Below are 25,859 nucleotides of genomic sequence, written 5' to 3'. Positions count from 1 at the left end.
AACACAGGTGCCACCAAATGAACTGCCCCCCACCAGGAGGCGATCCAACATGGATATGCCCTCATCCCAGCCCAACAGGGGCCAAATAGTAGCATCAACCAAGTGAAATTAAACATTGCAACTGCAGCGGGATGCGCTGTCGCCGTGCGGCCGGCAAATTAAGCATAATGTAGGGCAGCATGTGCTGTCTGGGACATGTTACTGCGGTAAACGGATTGTGTAATTGGCCCCTGGAACCAGAGAGCACCCCCCAGGCCAGCCAAGACCCAAGGAGGGGCTGGGACAGGGGGCTAGCTCCTAGGATCGGAAGAGAAGAATGGCTAGTGTTTACTATCCAGGAGCCAGCCCGTGACTTAAATGCATGCAGTAGGGAACCAAAATCGCTTAGTGAACAGAACTATGTTGCCATTAACACATCATAAATCTAGGATCAGCAGATATAGTGAGTATCCTTGAGCCACGCTGTTCGTGATCAGTTGTCATTGGCGCGGTCACCTCTCGGACAGTGGAGCGGTATTTGCATCTCAATGAATTTCACTGCTTCATCTGGGACGGTGAAAAAGTACAGTTTGCGATTATAGGTGATTTTGAGTCGTGCAGGGAACAGGATGGCATACGGGACGTTACACTCCCTGAGCAATTTCTTGACGCCAAGAAATTGACGTCTCTCCTGCTGCACCACCACTGAGAAGTCCGGGAAGATTCTAATAGTATGGGCCTCTAGTCGTAGGTCTCCCTTCTCACGCGACAGGCGGAGGATGAGGTCCCTGTCGCGATAGTTAAGTATTTTGGCGATGATGGGCTGGGGCTGTTGCCCGGTTTAGGTCGTGGTGATAGGGCCCGATGAGCTTGCTCCACTGTGAAATGTGGGGAGAGGTCCGGACCATCCAGCAGTTCTTTGAGCAGTTTTTCTAATGTGTCCTCCATCCGCCCTTTGAGGGTGTTCTCGGGAACTCCAATGATGCGCAGGTTGTTTCGGCGGGAGCGAGACTCCAAGTCACCACATTTCGCCTTTACACTCTTGATGTAGCGCGACAGGGAGGCAACAGTGTCTTGGAGCGTGTGTATTGCATTTCCATTGGTGGAGATTCTATTTTCGACGTCCATGATTCTAGACCCCGCCTGGTCAACACGAATTTTGAGTGAGGCAACATTTGTGTTGATGTCATCAAGCTTTTCGTGAAAGGAGGCGAAGTTTTTGGCCATTGATTCCATCAGCGTATTAAGATCTGGCGCCACAACCCCAGGATTAGGGTCAGTGTCGGGTTCCTCTTGTAAGGATGAGATGTGGCCGGCCTCAGCCCGAGGGACCGCCTTCATGAACTTGTCCATGGTACCCCCTTTGGCAGTTCCCTTGAAACAGCTCGACATTGCAGGAAGTAGGAGCCTAGGTGCGATGTGGGCACACTAGAGGGGAAGATGGTGGTATGGAGAGAGTGGGCCTTGGTGAGGTTAAAGGTTTCCAGCCAATGCCTCAGTGGCAGTAGGCTGCACAAGGCGTAGCAGAGGTGACTAGTCATGGTGAGGCTGCAGCACAATATGCAGTACGGGCTGCGTGGGGTAGGCAGGTCCAGCCAGTTAATCAAGTAGGGAAAGGGTCCCAATCTTAGGGAACCCAGATGCGCAACCACAGCCGAGCGTGGGCCTCGTTACAAGCTCCCCGGGGGGGCTCCCTCGTTATTATGAGCAGCTCACGTGGCCCACACACCAACAGGGTCTGTAGTTGTGTATAGGCAGCCCGTCTCCTCCGATCAATGTATGTTAGAGAGGTGGAGGGAGGCCCAAGAAGAACCACTGTGCAACTGGCAAATGTTCGAGGATTCCCCCCGCGAGATTATAGTCACAGTGCAGGTATTGAAGGGACCATCACAATAAAACAGTACATCTGAATGAGGCCCGGAGGCTGTAGGTAGTTTTTTGTTCAGCTCTGGAGGGGGGAAGGAGCGGCAGCGGTAAGAATGGGGGATGGCAGAAGAACACAGAGCAAAGCCACCCCTCCAGCTCCTCACCTGCAACACGCTGTGTTGATTGCGCAACGCCGAATCAAGAGATCCTCCTAAGGGGCCGTGGAGTCCCAGCACAGGACACAGGACAGGAGCACAGCCGCGCACCCCCGGAGGCACAGCAGAGGCGCAGAGCTTGTCCGTCAGTAGCAATACGTCTCCTCTCCACAGAGCGACGGTGTCAGTGGGGCAGCCGTAGCACGCGGCCGCAGCGGGATCTCCCTCGCAGGTCTCCGGGTTACAGGAGGCAGAGTGCAGCCCAGTGGGCCAGCCCCCCCGGATGCACGCGGGCCGCCAGCGACTCTGGAGCAGGGCGCAGCAGCGGTCCCAGTCACCTTCTCCACACAGCAAAAACGTGGCCCCCTCTGCTACCAAGACGACCGACAACCACACTGTGCGCTCTCCGTGAGGGGCCGGGGTCCCCAGCAGGGCAGATCCAGCTGGGACAGCTGGGGCAGGCAGCATGCACGGGGCGGGCAAGTCTGTGGGAAAAGTGTCCGTTCCAGAGGCACTAGGTTACAGGCATCAGTCGGCGACTCCAGAGCACATCGACCAGATCACAGCTGTGGGGTCCGATTTTTCCCGGGATTGAGTGTGTGGATAGCCCCAGCTATCAGTAACACAAGGAGCGGGGCGTAAACGCAGGATTATGCTGAGAACCGCAGATGTCGACGGATAATCAGTGGCTAGGCACAGAGCTTCAAAGCTAAGCAGCCATTTTGTAGGCTGCACAACAGCGCCCCCATATTGCAACAATTTTTTAAGCCAATATGTTGCATATATAGCTAGAGTATGCTAATGTCTTTCCAACTTGTTTTCTACTAATCTTAGCTGTGTTATGCTCCCCCCTCCTATCATGACCTAGCAACCTAGAGGAGATCCGGGCAGCACAGATCCCACCTGCAGTGAGATGTGCTACCTGGAGGATGTCAATGTTGATCTTACCCAATGCATTGCCTAGTGGCTTACTCCATCTTCTATTATGTGCCAGAATAAACACTATGCAAAAAATGCATTTGGGAAGATTGCGTTTCCCCCAAGCTCGAGTAAACCCACCCACTTCACTGAACTGTTGTGCATATTACTTCCATGATGGGGAGAACTGCTTGCAGAGTGCTGACCCTACTTCAGAATGTATTTGGGAAAGCAGAGCCAATATTCTGATGGATCAGTGAGCATACCCCCATGCTCCCAAACCACTACTGACGAGTGCAGACTCATTGCTGTGGGCTGACTATGCATGTCTGATTGACTTCAAAATGGAGGGCAGGCTCATAAAACTCTTAGACACTGCTACCCTAAGATAATTGCAAACAGGGAAACAGTGATTGCCCACAGCTGCTAAGCCTTATAAAGGGGGAGGATGAAGCACATGAGAAAGAGCAAATGGAAAAGAGTAATGATCATGTACAGGGAAGGGAAGGAGGCCAGAGAAAAACCAAGCAAAACATTTACTGAATAAGCAAGCTCATCAAGGGGAATATAAAAGAGCTCTGGAGCAAGGATGGCAGCCTGGGTTGGAAACTGTAGAGAGATGGGGCGCAGGAGATGCCACTGATCAAGCCCAGTCAAGTCCCTTTCTATGAGATAGACTGAGGAGCTGGTTGGAGCTATGACTTAGACACTCTGTGAGACCAGACTAGGAGAGCTTGGAGTGGCCATCGATTTCATTTTTTACAAGATCTTAAACTATCATCAATTCAAGCACTTCTCCAGTTCAAAAGTACAGCAAACCAAGCCCTAGAGTTAAAAACGTTGTTTGAAAGATAGACACCATACACGAGAAATCTCATCATTTCAAAGGGAGTGGGGTTGGTGGGAGAGGAGGAAGTATGTGATGAAGTCTCCTTTAGAGCCCTTAGGTTTTTGTGGCTGTAACTGAGGGGCCCCAGCCCTATCACTTGCTAAATGATGTGGGGCCCTATGAAGGTCTGAGGGGGATCTCTTGGTCTGCTCTAGGGCATCGAGAGCCTACGGCAGGGAACCATCACATTGAACAACACTGCTACTCCCCTTCAAAAGAGAGAAAACAGTGGGAGACTTTGAAGTCTAAAATCCTGGTTTCACAGTACTTGATACACCTTAGAAAAAATGTAATGTTTACCTGAAAGTTGCAATTTGCTGTACACAGGGAGTGGCAAGAGTTGTGTAGGACTGGAGGGGATGCAGGCTCTGCCCGCTCTCACTACAGGCTCCTTCTGCACACACCAGCACCCATGCATCAGGATGACAAATCAAAGTGGGGGGCATGCCTTTAGGAGGCTTTGTCTGCCATGGGAGGGAAATTAATCAGCAACGTCCAGTAACACCTCTGAGCACAAATTCCCGGAGCAAGGAGATTATTGTTACAGCCATTGCTCATTATTTGAAAGTCTGTCCACCGTGAGGATTCAGGGGACTATAAGAGATACTGCAAGGAATACCACAGGATTGGAGTTTGGAGCAGAAGAGTAATGGATGGTGAGGCTGAGTCAGTGAAGGAACAGATTGAGGAGGGAATGGAGGAGCAGTTTGAGGTGACAGTGCCGGAGCAGCTGTAGAAACAGGAGGAGTGAAAAGAGCATGGGGAGTAACAGCAGTTGGAAGAGTTATTGGGGAGGTCATTGGAGAAGCATGAGGAGCGACGAAGCAGAGGTCTCGGGAGGATAGCTCAGGGGCAATGTGCTTGCTTGGAAGCAAGACAACGTGGAGCAACACAGGTTTGATCCCTGGGTCCGTGCTTAGAAACCTCTGGGTATTAAGCACGTTATAAATACCCAATCATATCATATCATAGGGAGGAGGAGTAGGAGTTGGTGCAGAGAAAGCATAGGGAGAAGGGTGAGAAGTGTGAGGAGCAGGAGCAGTGGAAAAATCATGGCGAGAAGGAGAAGCAGTTGGACAGTTGGAAGAACAAGAACGGTGTTTGCATCAGAGGGAGGAAGAGAGGTTGTGCGAGCAGGAGACATGGAACAAGCAAATATATTTGAAGAAAGAAGAAGCAGTATGGAGGAGTGGAAGAAATCCCTGGAGGGAGAGGGGGGGAAACAACCAGACAGTGAGACAGTGCATGCCTATTTGTTGTCTTGGAGACGTGAAAGGAGGGATCATGATGTGGTGATACACTGAGGGGATTAGATGACATTCAGAGCCAGGGTGATACAATAGGAGTAGTCGCATGCCCAAAGGAATGCATTGTGTCAGTAAGGCACATATTGAGATTGGGCTGGGTGGTAGGGTCTGCACCCCAATGCATGGAGATGAACAAGTAGACCACCAAGCTCAGAGAAACCCACATTTCCTTCCTCATCTCCAGTGAAACATTGTAGAATATTCTCAAGCAGAAGTTAGTGGGCCAAGACTACCTGAAATTACTGGTCAACACTATCTTTCCCAGGACTGCCAAAGACGTTCCGGTGACAATCTGGGCAACACACAGTGGGGAACACTCTGGCCGATCTCTTGTACAATCCTTAATAAACACATGATTTGAACTATTCCAGCATGCCAGTGTTGATTTCCTTTAGTCTTTATGACAGAGTGCAGTAGCAATCATGACCTCTTCATAGCACAAAGTTGACCAGGTACCACTCTCCTTCAAGTTTAGGATGTCATTCACTGATGATGGATACCATGAGGGATGGGGTTTGTCCCAGTTGTTAAGCATCTTTCAAGACTGTTACTGTTAGATGGTTAGACCTCTGCATCAAGTCCAAGTATTCCTACTATTAGCACCATTTTTAATATATCAGTTACCTTCAACCACAAAGGAAAGACAGGACACAACATAAAGGTTAAGAAGGTTAATTTTAAGAACGTTTTCTGCCAGTGCTTGTTTCTTTAATTTCTCTTGCTGCATAAACCAAGATGCTTCCATGCTTTACCCAGTAACCCTTTACATTAATAAGCACCGTACAATGTCCTACTCAGTTTCTAGGTTTACCAGATAATCTCGTTGGGAAGTAGTCACAGCCTTAGGTCTCTTGGAATATTTTAGTTCTGTTTCCTTAATCCACTGAATCTCATTGAGTTCCTCGCTAGTATTGTCTTTACAATCACACGCATATTTGTCCTCACACAGGCTGACCTTCAGTTCAATTTCTTTGCATTAGTACTACAATATTTTCACCTACAGATTAATATTTATGCAAGAGAATATAATTATTTCCATGAAGTGTTATAATGCTGTTGGAGGGGCGGGCTGTGGGGTGCATCGAAAGGGTTAAAACAGCTTGTGATATGGCATTAATTTAGAACAAACTAGCATACATAGCACTATTTCTGGAAATGTAAACCCTGCGGTACCATGTTTTTTCACACCACTGTACAATTGATTAACACTATTAAAACCTGGGGTTCCCTCTAGCACCCTTCAATACCCCTTCCTCCCCAGGTAGATACATATAATACCACCAGTGGGTAATAATAGTGACATTGATCATTACATCGATTGTCAGCTGGAGGAATCCGGCATAAAGTGCTGTATACTTCACCAAATTATTATTGTCAATCTTGTCTCAACTTTCCACGAAAATACATCTTTGGTCAAAATACAATGGTTCAATAACAGGCACGCTGTGCATTACAGAAAAGCAGATTAACACCGGTGACCCCCATTCCCTCTCCTCCAAGAGCTCTGGCAGAGAGCACACTCTCTCAGGCCAGACTTAAAATAGAGATCATGAATTTATTAACAGAACATAGGAATAAAAAGGCAATACAAATCTAAAATAGACATTACATTCAAGAAACTGACTTGACATTTCTTAATGCCTCCTCCCATTATTCTAAAGAATACATTGGGCCTCATTATGAGTCAGGCGTTAAGGGGTTAACGGCGCCGTAAACGGCGCCGACCCTTAACGCCTGATTACAAGGTCCCTTAGGGCCATGGTGATTTTAACGCCTGCTTTTTGCAGGCGTTAAAATCCATGGCGCTAACCTGCCATGGTGCTAATTACGCCGCCGTAATTTACGGCGGCGTAATTAGCGCCTTCCCCACTCCCATTATGCCCTATGGGGCAAAAATGGGAATGGGGAAGGGTAAAATGGGAAATGGGGATTTACCGCCCCACTCACCTTGGAATGGGGCGGTAAATCCGCCATCCACCATGGTGTAAACATAGTTTACACCATGGTGGTAAGGGTACAACCCAGGCGGTAACTTACCGCCTGGGTCGTAATGAGGCCCATTGCCTCTGTCTGAAAGAAGGAACATTGTTTAGAATTAGTTTCTAGTGTTCATATGTGACCTACATATTTAATTTCTCAGTGCAAGGTGTTTCCCAGTCAAATTGCCTATTAGGAAATACATGTTCTTTGTATTTTCATTAAAAATGAATTTATAAGAAGTCATTCTGAATGAATAACTCTTTGGGCCTCATTACGACCCAGGCGGTAAGTTACCGCCTGGGTCGTACCCTTACCACCATGGTGTAAACTACGCCATGGTGGATGGCGGATTTACTGCCCCATTCCAAGGTGAGTGGGGCGGTAAATCCCCATTTCCCATTTTACCCTTCCCCATTCCCATTTTTGCCCCATAGGGCATAATGGGAGTGGGGAAGGCGCTAATTACGCCACCATAATTTACGGTGGCGTAATTAGCACCATGTTCCCTTAGCGCCATGGATTTTAACGCCTGCAAAAAGCAGGCGTTAAACTCACCATGGCGCAAAGGGACCTCGGAATCAGGCGTTAAGGGTCGGCGCCGTTTACGGCGCCGTTAACCCCTTAACGCCTGATTCGTAATGAGGCCCTTTGTTAGGCAGACAAGTGTAGTTACCAAATTATGGTACTGATACACTTTCTTCTACTGAAAATCAGTTGCTAGCCAATCAAGTAGCATATGAGCCCACCAAAATCTTGATTCGCCAGCATGCTTATTGTATATTAATGTATTGTTTTTGAATTTTACAGCTGATTTACAATGCCCCCCTTGGCAAAGATGGATGCTGTGGTTGAGTGGATCCCTCAATGTCCTTCTCATACTGACTGTCGTAGGATGTGGCGTTTGGAGTAAGTGCATATTATGTGTGAGAATTAAACAAACAACAAAAAATCATTCTCCTTGTATACATGCTATTAATGACTGTACATAAAGTAATAGTGAAAAAACCGACTTAAATAACCTTTTTCAGTACATGGGGTAGCACATACATTTACTGTAAATGGGTCTTTTTTGTTTTTATTATTTTTTATAGATCACACATGTTTCAAGGGTAGCTTCATAGCCGTGGAAGGATGGTGCAGAGAATGAACAGATTACAAAATAAATGTTGATGCAGAATGTTCTACATTGAGAAGAAACTATATAAAATAGAAATGGTACAGAAAAGAGAAGCAAGATGGACAAAAACAAAATAGTACAATATGGTCTGTTCAGGTACCACTAACTGTTTTGCAATCCTATGGGCACACGCAGACTAAAAGTTATCCAATGTCTTCTCATCAACCCAAGTGAGTTTGGGAGAAAGAGGAAAGGAAGCCAGATGTACCACTCTGATAGGAAAGTCCATAGGGCGAATGTCCATAGGGCCATTGTCCTTGGCCCATTGTTTTGCAGGAGCACTGATGTGTCAGCAAGGGGAGATGAAGGGAAGGTGAAGAGGAGGGGTAAACAAGTTTGTAAGCACTAGTAGTCACAACGCTACCCCAAAGAGACAAATGGGCCGTCAGACGACTGGGAGTGGGGTCACAGCAAGCTGTTCTAAGTTCAAAGTTCCAGAGATATGCACTGAGAGGAAGCCGATAGGATGACAGGGGGAAGCCTGTCATTCAAAGTACAAGAGAGGCGAAGGGTAGAGGTAAGCAAGAGTGAAGATGTTTTGAGATTTCAGTTGATATGTTGATATTTTGACTAAGTGGCTACCACTGATCTAACATTATGTGGTATACACTCCCACCACATAATTCTGAGACAAAAGACAAGTTGTATGATCAAAATGGAATGTATTTACATTTTTAAAACAATGGTGGTCACCTTATTTGATGCAGGGGAAATCACCATAATCAGATCAATAAACTATGATGATTTGTTTACATAATTAGAATTAGTTTACCTGCTATAATCTCAGTAGGAGGTGGCACGCACATATTCAGTCACTATGTCAAATATATATATTTCTAATGTTGCCAATCCTAAATAATATAAGGCGGCCTTTAAGCAGCGCTCTGAATTATTTGTCAACATTGCAGCTTATCGGCCAGTGTGTTCAAATACTCGTATTCAATTTTATATTTATTTTACTGAGCATTTGTAAGGTGCTTTATAGAATAGAATTGTGTTTCAACGTGGCACGCCTTGTCAAGCAACACATTTAGAACCTTTTTTTTATCAAAAACATGTATCCATATTAAAGAAAGGTTGCATTGAAAACTAGGATTTTTAAACACATAATCACAATAATTCTCCCTCCTGTGTGAACACGGGGTTGTGAGTTTCTAGCATGTGCATGCCATTTGAATAAACACTATAGCGAGTTGTAAATAATTTTGCAAGTTTGTGTTGGAAAAATAATTTAGAAATCACAGAATGTCAGTTCACCCATCTAGTATTGCAAAATGATTTGATGTTTTCCTAATACAAGGATGAGTACCTCTCTGACTTCACTTCGCAAATTGGATACCACATATGCAGAGCATTTTCCCGACTGTGCCATGTTGAGAGGGAGGAGCATCTCTTTTATATTAGTATGATTTTCTCTGGTAAAGGAATTAAGATGGGTAAACCTCCTTTAATTTCCCAATTCGCTGCTTACATGTCTATGGCTTTCAAAGGTCACAAATGATCAGACAATTTTCTATTTAGACTATGAAGCAGGGCCACCAATTCACAGTCCAATGTGTTAGATTATACCTGTGAATAACATGGTTCAATGTAAATATAATTTACAAAATGCAACACTCCTTGAGCTGGGAAATGCTCCCTGTTTCACACAGCATTCACAGCAGCAAAGAAAATTCATTTGTGTTCCTATTCAATTGTAATCTCCATCATCTTTAGTACATTCAAAGTAGGATATAACACAAACTAGCAAATGCCAGTACCATATTCTCATTCTGATTAATTAATTTATCAGCACCTGTGCTCTGCACACAGAAAAGGCTGTTTGTTACAAACAGCAAAATCTCACTTGTCTTAAAATATAGTGGCAAATCACTGCAGAGATTTAGCATGGCAATGAGTCTAGGGTACTTATCTAATAGCATTTTGGCAATCTTTACACTCACTTTGAAATAAATATTCTTCAAGGAGTCAGAATGGGCCCTCGTGGGTTTTCAAGAAACTTTCCTCCCCCCTGGAAAGCAAGTCTGCTCCAGGTAATATTGACCTCATGGGTACAGCCGATTTCTCCAGTTTATGTCCAGCCTCAACAATCATTGTGCAGTGAAAATACAGCCCAAGAGTGAGGGAGTTGGAGAGGCCATGCTAGGCCCCTTTTGTGAGAGTGAATCTGGCTAATGTGGAGCCCCATTGAAATATAAAAGTCAGTACAAAACATTGATTTCAAACATAAGGCCTAGTGAAATGAAAAGATGTGGGCCTAATTCAATTCTACTAAAATTGACAAGTGCGCAGGTGAAAGGGAATCTACCTGAGAGCTTAAAAACTGCTGGATGTGCGCAATGAATAGGAAATGACACATAGTGATGCAGATGCTGACTTCATGTAAACTGGGAAAAAGGCACCTTTTGACAGATTCAAAACTGCAGCAGTATACATGGGAAATGATACATAGATATGAGAGGCATGTGAAAAATACCAAAATGGAATTGTGCCTTACATTTAAGAAGGGAAGCCAAGTGACATATTTCGGAGAAAGACAATTATAAACTGGCATGTAAATGGCAAGACTTAGTTGTTGGAGAAGTGAACAATAATTTTCTATGTAACTGTGTCCTACGTGTGAATAATAATAAAAATTGAATTTATATCTATCCAAACTGTATGACAAGAAAGGCTGTATTATAAACAACATGCCCAGATATAATGCTAAATGTTACATGTAGGACATCTTGTCGATTTAAAGCAGTATTCTCTGAAGTATGGATGCAGCTGATGTTGTCCCCGCTGAACTGAAAGGCCTGTGCCTTTGAAACTTGGAACTCAAGACCTGTGGGCTAGGCCCACTGGGAAAAGCAGGCCTGGTTCAGTTATCAATACAAAAAAATAACAGAGAATTAGATCAAAATTGAGTGTAGAAGTTGCAGATAATGCAGCCAGCAGAAATTACCTTTAAGGTCCGGTCTCCCCATCAGCTGTGCATTAGTGGCCAAAAGAAATGACATTTACAGGGCTGACTTGACCTCAAGAAAATGGCTTCAGAGCCACTAATGGATTTCCAAAGATTATATAAGAAACAGACCCTGCTATGCTAATAAGAAGATGTAATTGTCAGGTCACAAGAACAGAAATTCATCTGTAAGAAAGTTGCTATTGTGAAGCTGAGGGGCACATGTGATGCCTTGCCATATGATTAACATTGGGACACCTTTTCTTTAATTAAAAGAAAATCGTGTGTCCCAGTGAGCTCATCCCAGACTCATATTAAAGGGGATAAGAAGCACACCTGTACCATGTAAATATGAATCCTGTGTGATGTATTCAAGTTGAGTTATGAAGACAATTATAAATCTGGCCTTCTCATATTTCTGAGGGAATGGAAAGTTGGAGTGGTGATAAGTACGGTTTGAATCTTGAAGGGTCAGATTTGTGACTATTTCGGCTCAATAGTAAATTGATAAAAACTGTAGCTCCTCCCAGGAAGAGCGTGCCAAGATATGATTTGTATTTTCCGACTCGCCATAAAATATGGAACTCAAATATATATATGTGCCTGCAGTTATCTGAAAGGGTAAGGTCGCTGCCATGCTGTGAGTATTAAGGACACTAAAAAGTTAAACCCACTTGTCACTTTGGGATGATGAATCTTTCTCCTCCCTCAGCCTCCATCATCCACAACTCCCAACTCCTTGTCCTATCAGCAGGCAGTGGGAGTATTGGGGGAGGGGGAGGGAGAGAGGTGGCCAATCCGAAGCGTGGGAATTATGATACTAATGGAGTTTCACCAGCCCTATATGAGACCAGTTTTCTATCTGAGAGGGATTTATTTTTTTCTTTGGCTTTTGAATTTTGGACTTTCTTGGGACTTCTGACTATTCCCTTGATGTTTCCACTCTATTGCTGGAGGTAGTCTACTTCTGGACTCTGGCAAGGACAAACTAGAAGAGAGACAAGGAAAGCGGCCAAGTCCCTAAACATTGCATGGGAGACAGAGAGTGGGAAATCTAGAAGCTAGCTTTTCCTGTGATTTGAGGAGCCAGAGGAAGTCTGGGTGCTGGAGACTACACTTAACTGATGCCTTTGACCAGATCAGTGCTGTCCTCAGAGGAGCCCTGCTGTTTCCCTGGATTCCCCAGTACCAAGGCCTCCCATGTTAGTAGATTAATCCAATTGCCCACAAAGTGTGGGGGAATCTGCCAGCCTTAATCTCCATCTCACATAAAAGGTAGGGGGTGGAATCAGGGAGACCCTTGGCGCATTTTATTAAATGTTTCCAATATATAAAATCAACCAAAACATGTATATTGAATTTGTTGGGAAGTGCCTGCCTCAATCCTTTCCATTAACTTGTGTGGAGGGGGCAAAACTGTGTAGATCCTTAGCAGATTAAATTCAAGTTAAAATAATGAATTCCATATAGAAAATAATGGGATGAGTGTTGTTAGAGTTTGAAACTAGCACAGTACATGCCCAGAGTGTTAGAGCCGGTATAGACAATAAAGTACTTGTGTGACTCTACCTTTATGAAACCCTTGTCTTCTGTACAGAAGGGTGGTGTCCACAATCCCCAAATAAGTAACTCTAAAACTCTGCCATTCAAGTGAATGTAGAGTGTGCAAAACAAAATTTCCCATTTATTTACTTGCATCCCAAATCAGAATCCCAAGGCCCTATATTTATGCAAATGAAAAGCACAAAACGATTTTCCCATTGAGTTCATTTCCTAAACTTTGCCTTTCAAATAAACAGCCCAACACGATGGTTTTCATTGTGCCTGTTTCCCAAACACTGCCTTTTTAATAAAAAGCCCAAAATGATTTTGCTGCTGTGTTCCCACTCACTCTACCTTGCCTTCAAATTAAGGGGTCATATATAAATGATGCCTGCGGTGGGGGTTGCTGGGAGAGAAGAGCATTGTGATAACCCAAGCCAATACTGGGGGTTGTTTCAAATTCCCTATTGATAATGATAATCATCTGTGTGTTTTGATGTAAAGTCTTTCAATTCAACCTGTGTGTTGTAGTATCTGTAAGTCCATTAGAATTAGAAGTCAATCAATGGGTGAAAGTAATTCGAAAATTGTGGTATTCTGTAGTGCCACAGCATTTGTGGCTCTTTTGGTTGTTCTATTATACTTTGCCAAACCTTAAATAAATATATATTCTTACTATACACCGGCCTGGTTCCTAGCTCATTGGTGGTAAGGAGGGTATTGGTTGGATGGTGCGAGATAGGTTGGAGGGCTCACTAAAGTTGAATCTTTATAAGTGCTTTGGTGTGCCCCACCTTGCTTGGGGGAAAGGAACTCCCTGAGTTGTGAGTGACCGCCTAATAAATCATCACAAATCTAGGGGCTCATGGCTGGGCTTTAGAGACAGTCTTCACTTCTGACAGTGCAATAGCAGCAGACTATTCATTTGGGTGTAATTGCATTGCAGTGGATGGAAAGTTTTGTTGCATTGTGAAGGTGCCATTCAGACCTGTACCCTGGGTTCCAGGGCGGGCATAGATAAAAGTGTTGATTTTGAGTTGTCATTGTGAGTCAAAACTAAGCAGGAACAGGGTTGAGATTTCTGCTTTTCCATAAGGAGTATATAAGGTTGCAGAATACACATTTCAGAATGAGCACTGTAGAAATCAATATGGCCAGGAAGCAACTCCTATCCAAATTGTTTATTAAAGTTGAATGGGTAGAACAAGAACATGACATTTCCAGAATGATGCAGGAGGTTACCTTTGCACATGTTTACTTGTGGCACGACAATGGGCTGTTGCATCATCCCCTGGCAGACTTTTACATGACACAAACCAGCAACAATGAAGACATTCAAATGGCTCAGTTCACAGCAAACATATATTTCCACATGATGATCATGGAAGAAATACACCAGAATGGTGTGGCCTCTGTGCAAAATCAGGCTGAGCTTTTGAATCAAGCCCAGAAAGAGCAGAAACAATCAGAAGTGAAAGCGCAACTTGGCCAACATTTAGAGTTCAAATTAGGAAATGTTATTGAGCAGCTAAAAGATGAGTTGAAAACACAGCAGCAAGAAAATGCAGAGCGAGAGACTCAGTTTTCTGCACTGCAAGGGGAGTATAAAGAATGTGTTAAAAATCTTAGTGTAAGTCAGGTTGTTCATAATAGAGCCTGCTTAGAGGCCATTTTCACATTGCAATCACAGGTAAAACTGAAAGCTAAAAGCAGCCAGTTCATTATCAAAGGGGTTGATTCTCAGGGTGAGTTTGATCAGGTGAACCAAGATCTGAACACCTTGAAACAGCAGAGAGAGCAGTTGAGGTAAGAAAATAAATTAAATCAAGAGAATAGTGCTGTGTTTCAGGAAGTGCACTAGTTAAGGATGGATGTTGGGAAAAGTGAGTAATGTTCTCAGGAACTGACTGACAGTAGGTCACAAAATATACAATTAATGGAGCGTGTGAGGCAAGCAGAGATTGACCTAGAACAGGCAACACAAGCCAAAATTGTGCAAGGGGAGGAGATTAGTCTCCTGAAAAAGAAATGCTCTGAATATGCACAGATGATAAAAGCCTCACAGAAGTAAAATGAGTCCCATTCTGTAGAGAACAAGGGACTAAGAGACCGAATAATGGCACAAAGTAAAGTACTAGAACCCACCAAAGCAATGGTGTTAGGATACGAAAACCCAGGATTCTGCATACCATCAAGAGATAGGGACTGAGATAAACAAATGTGAGAGGTTGAAAAATGAAATAGCCAAATATAAGCATGCTTTGAGGCACCCTGATCAGTCAGGGTTTGGAAAAGAACCCTCCAAAGACAGAGTGATGACCTTGTTACCAGGGACCTCAAGCCAACTCACTACCTCATATGTACAGAGTACAGCTGACTTCAAGCATACCAATTCTCAAGAAAAGGGAAACATGAGACAGCTGGACTACCCAGGCATAGTCCAACTGATCAAGAAGGCCAGTCCTTATGCGACATAAATGAGGGTTCAGGGTTACCAAGTAGAGGGAAGGTGGCCGGACCAGTGGTCTCTGGGAATTTAAAAATACCCTGGCATGTACATCTTACCAGGAGGGCTCCTATGATGAAAAGATCAGTGAGTTGAACTGGCAACAAATGAAGTTACAAAGGGACCACATGGTCCGCTTTGCAGAAAGAGAGGGATGTGAGTTTAGGCCTCATAAGGACATTGTAAAAACCTGCACACTTTCAGGGAGGTGGGGAGAATTCCCCACCATCCCTGGGAGGATGGAGGAGGAGGATGAGTACTCTCTGGTCCGAAAAATGGGAGTACAAGGGAAATGACCAAGCAAGGCCACATCATCACAGGAGAGAAGAGTCCAGACCCCATAATTCTGAGAGGTCTTCCAGTCTCATAGAGGTAGGGAGCGCCAGAGGACACGGAGTGGGCCACCAATAGCAGCACCTGAGTCAGAGGGTGAGTTGACTCAGGTGCAGTGGAAAAGAAAGTCTGTCAAACAGAAGAGGGGTCTTGTGAAAGGCCCAATTCAGCAGATAAAGGCCATAAAAAATGTCTCGACCCCCTACCATAAGAATGCAAAATACTTGGTATGGGAGCATCTAGAGATTTATATCGAAATGATGACATCATTTGGTATTAAAAATTATAGCAATTGCATGGAATTTGCTAAGTGGACATTCTCCCCTGAATACTCCACCTTCTTTGCAGGGCTGGAGGACCAAGATCACTAAAAAGATTACCTTAGATCCGGAATCCCCACGAACTACAGACCCATTACCACAGTGCCTTTGCTCTTGAAAATCATCGACAAAATAGCATATAGCCAAGTACAAAACCACCTAGAACAAAACCACCTGTTAGGAGACAGACAATCTGGATTCCGCCCTAGACACAGCACTGAGACTGCCCTCCTGGGCTTAGAAAACCAAATGGACTACATCAGAGACTGAGGTAAACTATGCATCTTACTACTACTAGACCTTTCAGTGGCCTTCAATTTAGTCGACCACAACAAACTATGCCAAACACTAACCACCAATTTTCATTTCTCTATGAAAGCCACCACATGGATAAAATCTTTCCTTTCTGACTGCACTTCAAGAGTCAACCTAGGCGGCGAAGCAGCCAACACCATCCCAGTACCTTTAGGAGTACCACAAAGATCCTGCCTCTTCCGCACCCTTTACAACGCCTACATAAAACTACTCTTCGCGGCACTAGACGCCATGGGAGTCATCTATACTAACTTCACCGACAACACACAAATACTCATACCCATCACAGGTGATCTCGAACATGACACAACCTCCATTAATACAATGTACTCTCTCGTCCAAAACTGGATGGCTAACAACAGTCTCTGTCTCAACGGAGAAACAACTGAGATCCTTATAGTTGGCTCCCCAGCCAGACTCAGCAAACTCCACCCTGACTACTCTTCCATAATGATAGATGGCACTCCCATCCCCATCTCCTGTAAAGTCAAAACCTTAGGAGTTCACATTGATTCAAGCCTTACCATGAACAATCATATTAGCGCACTTGCATCCTCCATGGCATATACTGCTAAACTCGTCACTCTAAGCAGACCTCTACTCTCCGCTGAAAACTGCATCACACTCGCTAGAGCCCTCATCCTAACAAAATTAGACTAATGTAATGTCCTTCTATTAGGTACCTCAAAAAAGAATCTAAATAAACTGCAACTCCTTCAAAACAAAGCTCTCAGATCTGCTTGAGGCTTTAACAAAACAGAGCACATTTCCCAACATAGAAGAGATGCCCACTGGCTTCCAGTGCAAGCTAGAATTCTCCTCAAAACCCTTACCATCACCCATAAATGCATCACAGACAAAGCCCCCATTTACGTCAGCCAAAGCATCCCCCACAAAACTATGGCCAGAACACTCCGATCCAGCGCCAACACACACCTCCACATCCCACGCTTCACAACATCCAGAGCAGGCAGCACCAGCTTCCCTGTAACAGCACCCCGTATCTGGAACTCACTCCCCACCCACCTTAGCAACGAAACCTCCTTCCCGAAATTCAAAAAGGCACTAAAAACATGGCTGTTCAATAAATACTAACAGCTTAAGCCCTAACCCTTCAACCCCCACTTTCGCTCCCACTCTACACCTCTTTGTGGACACACCACTCCTCTCTCAATTTTTGTAACTGTACATAATGCTTTAGTGATTTTTCACCTAAGATATATTTATGCACCTGTCCAAAATGCAACCAACCTTATGAATGTATGAACCTGTCCAAGATGTGACAACCAAGACACCTAAGAGACCTACCCATGACATATGTAACCAATTAAGCTCACTAAGATGTATTTAACTTACAAAGTGATACCCAAGGGTTTGGGTGTGTAACTAAATGCAATAAATAAAAATAAAATAAATAAATAAAAATGGTCCATCGATAAGGCGGCCATTCTTAAACACTTCTCAATTCATAGGAACCCAAAAGAGGCCTGCAGGGCAGCATACAACTTGCAGCGTGGGGAAGACCAAGCAGCTAGAGAGTTTGTGCAGGAGCTGAAACGAGCATTTGCACAGAGTTCTAGGCCAGTGAACACCAATAGCCGGGAGTTAATCAACACATATTTTCATGCATTCCCAAAATACATAATGGCCCAATTAGTAAAGGATTTCCATGAACATGAAACCCTGGATTGGGTGATAGAACATGCCAACAGGATCTATGAGGTTCAAAATCCCTCTGAAAATAAAAATAACCACAAAAAAACCAAACCATCACACACACCTGGCGCTGCAAAGGTAGCAGAGATGAAAAATATATATTATTTGGACCTGAAGATGGGGGGACCTAAAAATACTCCTCTCACCAAATCAGCAGAATGAGAGGCAGAGGATACCCTCAGGTCCAACTCAATCGGGTTGTAGCAAAGCAGTATATCAGACCAACACTCCATCTGACACTGCCACCTACATCAGTCTGAGATATAAGGGTAACAGACTCATTCTGGGGTCTGTCTACACTCCCCGGTGCAGAAATGGGGCCCGACAAGGGAGGTACTGCCCCAGGAAGCCTCCCTCAAAATGTTCCTAAAAACCTCCCTCAGAAGGGAAGAAATACACACCCCCCAACCTAAGTTTCTTTCCCAGATACCCTTCAAACCCTAATTTCAAGTATAATCCTCCTCTCTCTCCCCGCTTTCAGGAAAATAGATTCCCAAATCCGACAGAAGGGAGATCTAGGATGCAAAGTTACCAGGGAAACTCCCCATACCCAAGCTACTCCAGGAGAAGAGACAGCTACCCTTTCCGGGAGCAGCAAAGGTATGAATCATGACTTCGCTACCAACCAGAAAAAATGTCACAACTGGGGCGACATGTCCAACAATTAACCCATGACCTGATTTGCATGTTGAGGGCTCAGCAGAACCCTCAACTGGAAAATGCTATCCTGAATAATTTAACACCCGAGTCTGATTCACTGAGGCAGCAATGATGGGAAGAAACCTCTGACAACCAACAAGTTCAAGAGGAGGGGGCCTGGGTGGGAAGGAGATGCAAAGTCCTAGAGGAAGCTTCCTTTCCTACCAGAACAAAACCCCTGGAAACCCCTGAACATGAATCTTCTACCTCTGAAAAGCTGGAACCTAAAGGTGTGTAAGTTGGAGAAATCGAAAGCCAAAGACAACCCACTTTGTGGAGGACATCCACATCATCCCTTTCGAAGGAGAAGAATCCCTGGAGGATTCAGGGAAGAAAATCTTCTCATTTATGGATGGAGGGATCCCTCCCAAAGAAAGATGGGTCCCAAGAGACTCTGATTTTGATGGGGTAAGTATGGAAACTGAGCCAGAGCAAGAAGCTCTTAAGCCCAAATAATATAACACAGAGGACCCAGAAATCACAGAGGTATCCTCCTCCCAAACAGGTTTGGCTAACCGTCTCTGGGAAAAGGGGGACAGCAAAGAATCCCACCTGTTTCTGGGCGCACAATCTTTTTTACAGTTTCTCAGGCTCCAACACAAAAAAAACTGTCCAAGGTCACACAGTGTCGGAGTTCAAAATAAAAAATGTAACCAGCAAGCTGGCACATAATGCAAATTTTCTTTGTCTCCTTGAGGAGAGAGAAAGAAGATTGTATGCTTCTGTCAGAGTACAGGGTCAGTGTGCATTATCAGCACTGGTGGATACTGGATCACAAGCCAGCCTAATGTCCAAAAAGGCCTTCAACCAACTAAATTCAGGAAGGGGGGAGAGTCACCAAATTCCCCTCACACCTCTTCCCGGACAACTCCAAAACTTTGATGGGAATGATATTTCCGTCGAAGGGGCTGCGGATCTGGAGATAAAAATTGGGCGACATAGGGTGAAACACCCAGTGATAGTCATCACTCCAGAGGCCACACCTTGTCTCTTGGGGAATTACCTCCTTCGGAGGTTGTCCCCCCAGATTGACTGAGTGAACAAGGTCCTCCGGACTCAGACTAACTGGCCAATCAAATTAAAACAAAGCACAAATTATGTGAGTTTGAATGGCACACGCCAAATGATTGAACAACGGTCCGACAAACTAGAATTCCATTTGAGGAACAATCAAGTCCCAGACATCACCGTCATCTCTGTATGAGAACAAACTGGTGATGGGAACCCTTCTCCCTTCTTGAAAATCAACCTTCCTCCATACCATGACCGTGTCCGGTGTGGTGCAATGGGGACTTACCAGTCTAGTTCGACCCTGGCGGGACCGGTAAATCCCCATTGCACCAACCCTTCCCCATTCCCATTTTAGCCCCCATATGGGAATGGGGAATTGGAATGGGGAAGGCGCTATTACGGGCCTGCTAGCGGCCTGGTCCCCTAACAGGACCCATAAGGGACGTGTGGTACAACCACACGTCCCTTGCGGTTCCCTTAGGGGACCTCCGAATAGGGCGGTAGGGGATTACCGGCACCGGTCTCCTTACTGGTGCCCGGCATCCCCGACTGCCCAACTCATGTCTGATTTAGCTGTTGGCATGCGGAAAGTTGCAGATTTGTGCAACACTTACTTTGCTCAGTAGCGGGTGCTATGGACTCTAATCTAAAAAGGGTGTTCCCTAGAGTTATATGTTCTACTATCTGAGTAAAGAACAGATGATTTGAAGCAAGCTTCGGTCTGTAAGTGCAGGTCCTTTTAGCAAGGCTTCATGCTGCAAACAGCAACAAATCCAGTGACTGACTCAATATTGTAATAACTGGATTCAGAGATCATCAGGATTTGCCCTTCTCTCCCAGGTTATGCCATCACCAATCTGTCTTGTATAACCAAGTATACTTCTTAGATGCGTAAGGAGATTTGACTCCAATGTCCAGCATGCAATGCACTACTAAAATACATCTTTTTCAAATGCTCGAGCAATTTAGACTCCTGGATGCAGCAAGCAAGTAATTAAATGTCTCTTTCTTAGGTGCTTGAGGAACTCATGCTCAATGCTCCAGAATGCACGTTTTATTGTAGGCATTATTTTCTAAGATCGCTCTAGGAACTTGAATTCTCAATTACAGAATACAATATTATGGCTATGGAAATTTGCACTCCAAGTCCATTTCTTATAAGTATTGCATTCGTGGAGTGCTCTAGCAACTGGCACTCTAATTCATAGCGTGCAGTGTTCCATGTCAGCACCTCTTTCTGAGTTCACTCTAGGAACTTGCACTCTGAGTTCCAGGCATACACTGCTTTTTGGCGGTATTGGATTCTCATTACTACCTTTTACAAGGTTCTGGAGGGACTTCTCCTCACCTTCCCTAAATTTTAGTGCTACTCTTGTGGCAAGGCTTTCCTTATGTGTACTACCATGCTGTGGTTTCATTGCCTTGCAGTCAGCTTTCCTCTGTTATTCTCCATTATCTAAAACCTAAGATGCACCTTCATGCATATCTGTGGGCACTCCCTCTCACCCAATTGGGACTGTCACTTGCTCAGTGCATTTTGCTCGGCTCTCCCTTTTGAGTCCAGATGTCAGGACTCCCTCGGGCACCCTCGCTCATCTGCAGCTCACACTTTTCTCTTGGGATCTTTCTTTGGTGGTTCAATCACTTATGGTCGGTCAAGGTGGTCTCTGCTGATCCTTACCACTATTCACTGGCTCTGTGCCTGACATCCAAAGTACCTTCACAGTCTCAGTCTCTCCCCTTGAGCTTGTGGCAGTTCTTCCAGCATGACAGAATAGTTCAATCTCCCCCTCTGCTCACTGGTGCTGTAGCTGGTAGAGATGCCATGCAAGACACAGGTTGTCCATCAGTGACATACACTGTCTTCTTCTTTCACTGTTTTTTAAGTCGGCTGCAGGTCCACGGCCGTGATCACCTGAATGTTATCAGGCAGTACAAACTTTGCAGATGTACTTTCTCTGCCACTTTATCGTTAGAAATTTAGTACAAGGAAAAGAGCAAAAGACCTGCAAGCAGGTAGAAGGCTTTAAAATGCCTCAAAAAACAGGTGACCTAAAAGCAAGTTGCAGGCTGTAAGTAGAGAGCCCCCAAGAACATTGTCAGGATGGAAAGGAAAGCGGGGCAGTTGTCATCCTAATCACAAAGCGCCAGCAGTTTGTTTGGAGGGACTCCTCTTGCTCGTGAAGTTGGGCACCCAAACACGTGTCCACATAATATGCAAAAATAATGATAACACACCCCGTTAGGGAATGAGACCAAGAGATGAGTTGCAAAGAGAACAAACTTTTATATCAAATAAAAGTATACAAGTAAAGAACTCTGCTGCCGGAGAGCGCTGTGCCAAACAATACATGGGCAGCACATTATAAGAGACATTGGCGTCATCAGTGAGGTCATACTATAGAGTATAAAATAACAGTGCGGATTGATGGGCCCATGTGGCGCAGCCTGCTCTATAGGGGATACCAGGCTGTAATTGGCCACTGCTTCCCAGTTGATTTGGTGGCACGTGGGTCAGCTGGGCGTATCTCCACAGTGAAGGTCAGGACAAATATGAAACATGGTTAACTAACTAAGCTAAACAACAGGAACTGATCAAGAAAGAATAATGGCGAGCATAAAAATCTTTGCATGAATGGGGGTACTTAGAGAACATAGGCTAATATATTGGCATTCCGACCTGTGCATTCAGGGCTTTATCTGATGCCTCATGATAAGAACAGACGTGTTCGTTTTGGGGAGAATATACTGCTACACTGGATTATCTCTACGTTGGGTGTTCTGGAATGGTCAGTGTGAGGGGGGTCAGATGTGCATCTGAATGAAAGAGAATGGGGGGCTGGGGACCGGTGGACTGTGGTCTGGTGGGGTGGGGGCCGATAGAGCATTGGGAAGGTTAGTGGAGATGGATGGGCACATAAGCTGGGGCCAGCTCTGGTCTCACGCTCTGAAGAGAGCATATTCTGTGGACAATTGCAACAGTAAATGGCTGGACTTCCGTGAGAACAAGGCTCGGACAGAGCTGACAGGGGGTGGTGATGCCTTGGACTGTCTGTGCGAGGTGCTGGGGAAGGAAGAGCTGAGTTTGCAGAGTGATGATGTTTGTGGCCTAGTCAAAAGATGGCATCTGTGGTAGTACAAAGTGGTGTCCATTGCTGAGGCGGAAAACTGCATTATTGGGATAAATCTCTTGGTTATCTCATAAAGCAATCATGCTGTGGGGTTGGTGTACATTATAACAGTAAGAATCCAGATTAAAACGCTGGCAGTTGACCCAGGTAAATAGTGCACCACACTCTGCCTTTTAAAAGTAGCTCTTGCATGGTTTGAGTAAGGATTAGATCCAAAGTCTGAAATGGATTTTAGATTTGTATTTGGTTCTGAAATGAATCTAGGAGGTATTTTGATAAGTACCTGGAATCTTGTAGATTGCACAAGCATTATGGGCTGAAGCCAGAATCATACAAATCGCTTGAAAATGCAGGTGTTCCATTTTGTCAGAGAAAGACCACAGGGACCAGAATACACCATTTTGGTTCTGTAAGCTCCAGAACGGAATTGCAGAATACAGTTGATTCCATGATTTATCTTGTAGGTTTGAAGATCAGTGCTAGTGCATTTGACACTTCAAAGACATAGCAGGTTTATGATAGGACCATCTTTACAGAGCACCCTGTGGTGGCAAGATGATAGGATTGTGATAAAACATTTTGACCAGCAGGAATTAAGGCAATATTAGCCCACAATACTCTCTTACTTGTTTGGATAACATTCACTGTATTTATGATTAGTAAGAATGTGTTGTTGTGCAGTAATGCTCAGATTCCTGCGAGGAAAAAAACCTTGGTGTCATCTTTGATTCCACCCTCTCATTCTCTTCTCACATCATAGATGTCTCTAAGAAGTCCTACTACCAGCTGAACTTCCTCAGAGGTATTCTTCCTTTTCTCACTTTCCCCAAGGAGCTCACTGTCTCCGGATCCCTGGTTCTCTCTAGGCTCGACTACTTCAACAGCCCCTTCCTAAATCTGCCTGCCTCTACTCTTTGCCCTCTGCAACTAATTCAGAAAAGGACTGCAAGACTTATCCTTGGCCTCAATCCCAGGGATCGTATATCTTCAGCCCTGAAATCCCTCCATTGGCTGCCAGTGGCTGCAAGGATCAAGTTCAAGACTTGCTGCATTGTCCACAAGGCTTTCTTTGGCCGCAGGCCCACCACATCCAACTCTCTCTTCCTTAGCACTTTCCTTCTCAAGCCCATGCTCATCCACCTCCAACTCTCTGAGGGTCAGACGCTTCTCTAGGCAGAGAGTGGGGGTAGATGCCTCTCCTCAGCTGGTGCCTCCCTCTGGAACAGCCTCCCTGCCTCTCTCAAACTTGAGCAGGACCACCTCAGGTTCTGGAAGTAACTCAAGACCTTCCTTTTCACTTCTGCTTTCTCTCTCTCTCCCCCCTGCTGATGTTCTTGTCTGCTGCACTTACTGGTTACATGGCCTCCCTCTGAAATGTATGGAGACCAGGCTCTGTCATGACTAGTAGCCCCTTGCACTGCCTCCGGGTGTGCTGCCCACTAGGGACTGTATCTGCAACCTTTCAGTCCCCTGCCTCCTGCACTCACTTAGAACCGGCAACCCTGGCAGCACTTACTTGAGCTTTGCTTTACACTCTCTTCCCCCCACCCCCAGCACTTCTACTCTCCCTTCCCCTTGCACTTACACGATCTGAATGACACAAGGCCTAGTAGGATCGTTTGTTTTTGTTCCCCTTTGTCTTCCCCTTCCTTGTCTTGTCGCTCCTAGAAACACTTGTGTACAGATGCATTATAAATGAATTATCATATCATTCATGTGTTGTAAAAATTGGAATTATGTGGCACAAATTAGAAGATTCCGCTGATTGAAATGAAGCAATCAGACTTCAATTAACATATTACGTAGGGGATATTAAGCGCATTTCCTGCTTTCACAGTTGGTTTGTAACTCAAAATGTTAGTGCATTTTATGCACTGGCACAAATAGTGGTGGCTGATGATTTTTTTTTTTTTGAGGGGCATAAACATTTCATATGAATATGCAAGACCGACAAAGCATAATGAGGGAGGCCGAACCAACCATGTGATTTTTGGAGGGTTCTCCCCAGAGAACCTTTTTTAATATAATGTGTATAAATGTACACCTCCTTTAGAAAAGGGTAAAAAATCATAAGATTTGCATTCAGTGTTTTAGGGTAACACTTGATACAATCCAATCGATGTGAGTCACCATTAGTGTAGAGGATTGTTATACAATTAATTGCCACAACGGCTTAACCCACAAAATATGGCACTTATGCCAGTGTAAACAGAATGTCATGCTGAACATACATGGCCGTGCTTACTTCACACATACATGTCACTATTCCCACATAATAACATACTCATGACCATTTTGGCTTTTCCAATATATGCAAGAATCATCACATAAGAAATTATTCCTGTTTGGTTTGCCCATAATGACAGTAAAAAATGCCAGGCCACTGAAGGAAACCATGCCCATACTGTCTGCCCCAATCTAAGCATGTATGGCCATGCAAGCATGCTCATGTTGGATTTGCCCATGACACAAGTAAAGCAAGTCGTGCCACTGTAAGAAAAAGATGTCAATTCTGGCTGCACAAATGTAGGCCAGTATGCCCATAGAAGATCACCTATCATACTGGCCTTGTTAATAATGCATGTAGAAAATGCAGTGCCACACATCAATGCCACAGAAAGAAAACACCAACGTAGGCCAGGAAGGCCAAGTTAAAACACATGATGGTACCTTTTCCAACCCGTACACATGCCATGCAAATGAAGGAAATCATGTCAATACTGGCTTCAGCAATGTAGCACAGAATTGCCACATAGGAACACTCACCATGTTGGCTTTGATACTAAAATGCCACAGATGGAAAACACCAATGTGGGCCGCAATACCCACATAAGAGCACTCATCCTGTTACCATTTCAAAAACAATTCAATGGCATAGAAAGAAAACACCAATTTATGCCAGAATGCCAACATACAAACACTCGTTGTGCTGGGTTTGCCATAATACCAGTAAAACATGGTCATGCCACTGTAAGAGAGCACATCCATACTAGATGTGCCACCATTGTAGGCCCCTACAACACCCAGCAATGGCAGCCCTCATCGCCTGCTAACCTCACCCCACCCAC

The 25,859-nt window shown here is 44.7% G+C and overlaps 1 protein-coding gene across 1 annotated transcript in view; it reads left to right on the top strand.

The window, feature by feature from the left end:
• Positions 1-25,859, top strand: part of LOC138579504 (killer cell lectin-like receptor subfamily F member 1) — a 467,589-nt gene that overhangs the window by 152,819 nt on the left and 288,911 nt on the right. The window contains exon 2 of the mRNA XM_069649826.1: positions 7,902-8,000. Coding sequence (XP_069505927.1) covers positions 7,902-8,000 — 99 coding nt within the window. The remainder of the gene's footprint in view (positions 1-7,901; positions 8,001-25,859) is intronic.

The sequence above is a fragment of the Ambystoma mexicanum genome, chromosome 3p (assembly GCF_040938575.1).
Source record: "Ambystoma mexicanum isolate Mex_15411 chromosome 3p, UKY_AmexF1_1, whole genome shotgun sequence".
In the NCBI taxonomy this organism is placed as follows: Eukaryota; Metazoa; Chordata; class Amphibia; order Caudata; family Ambystomatidae; genus Ambystoma; species Ambystoma mexicanum.
Note: the sequence above shows the minus strand (reverse complement) of the source record. Positions and strands in the feature narration are given on the sequence as shown.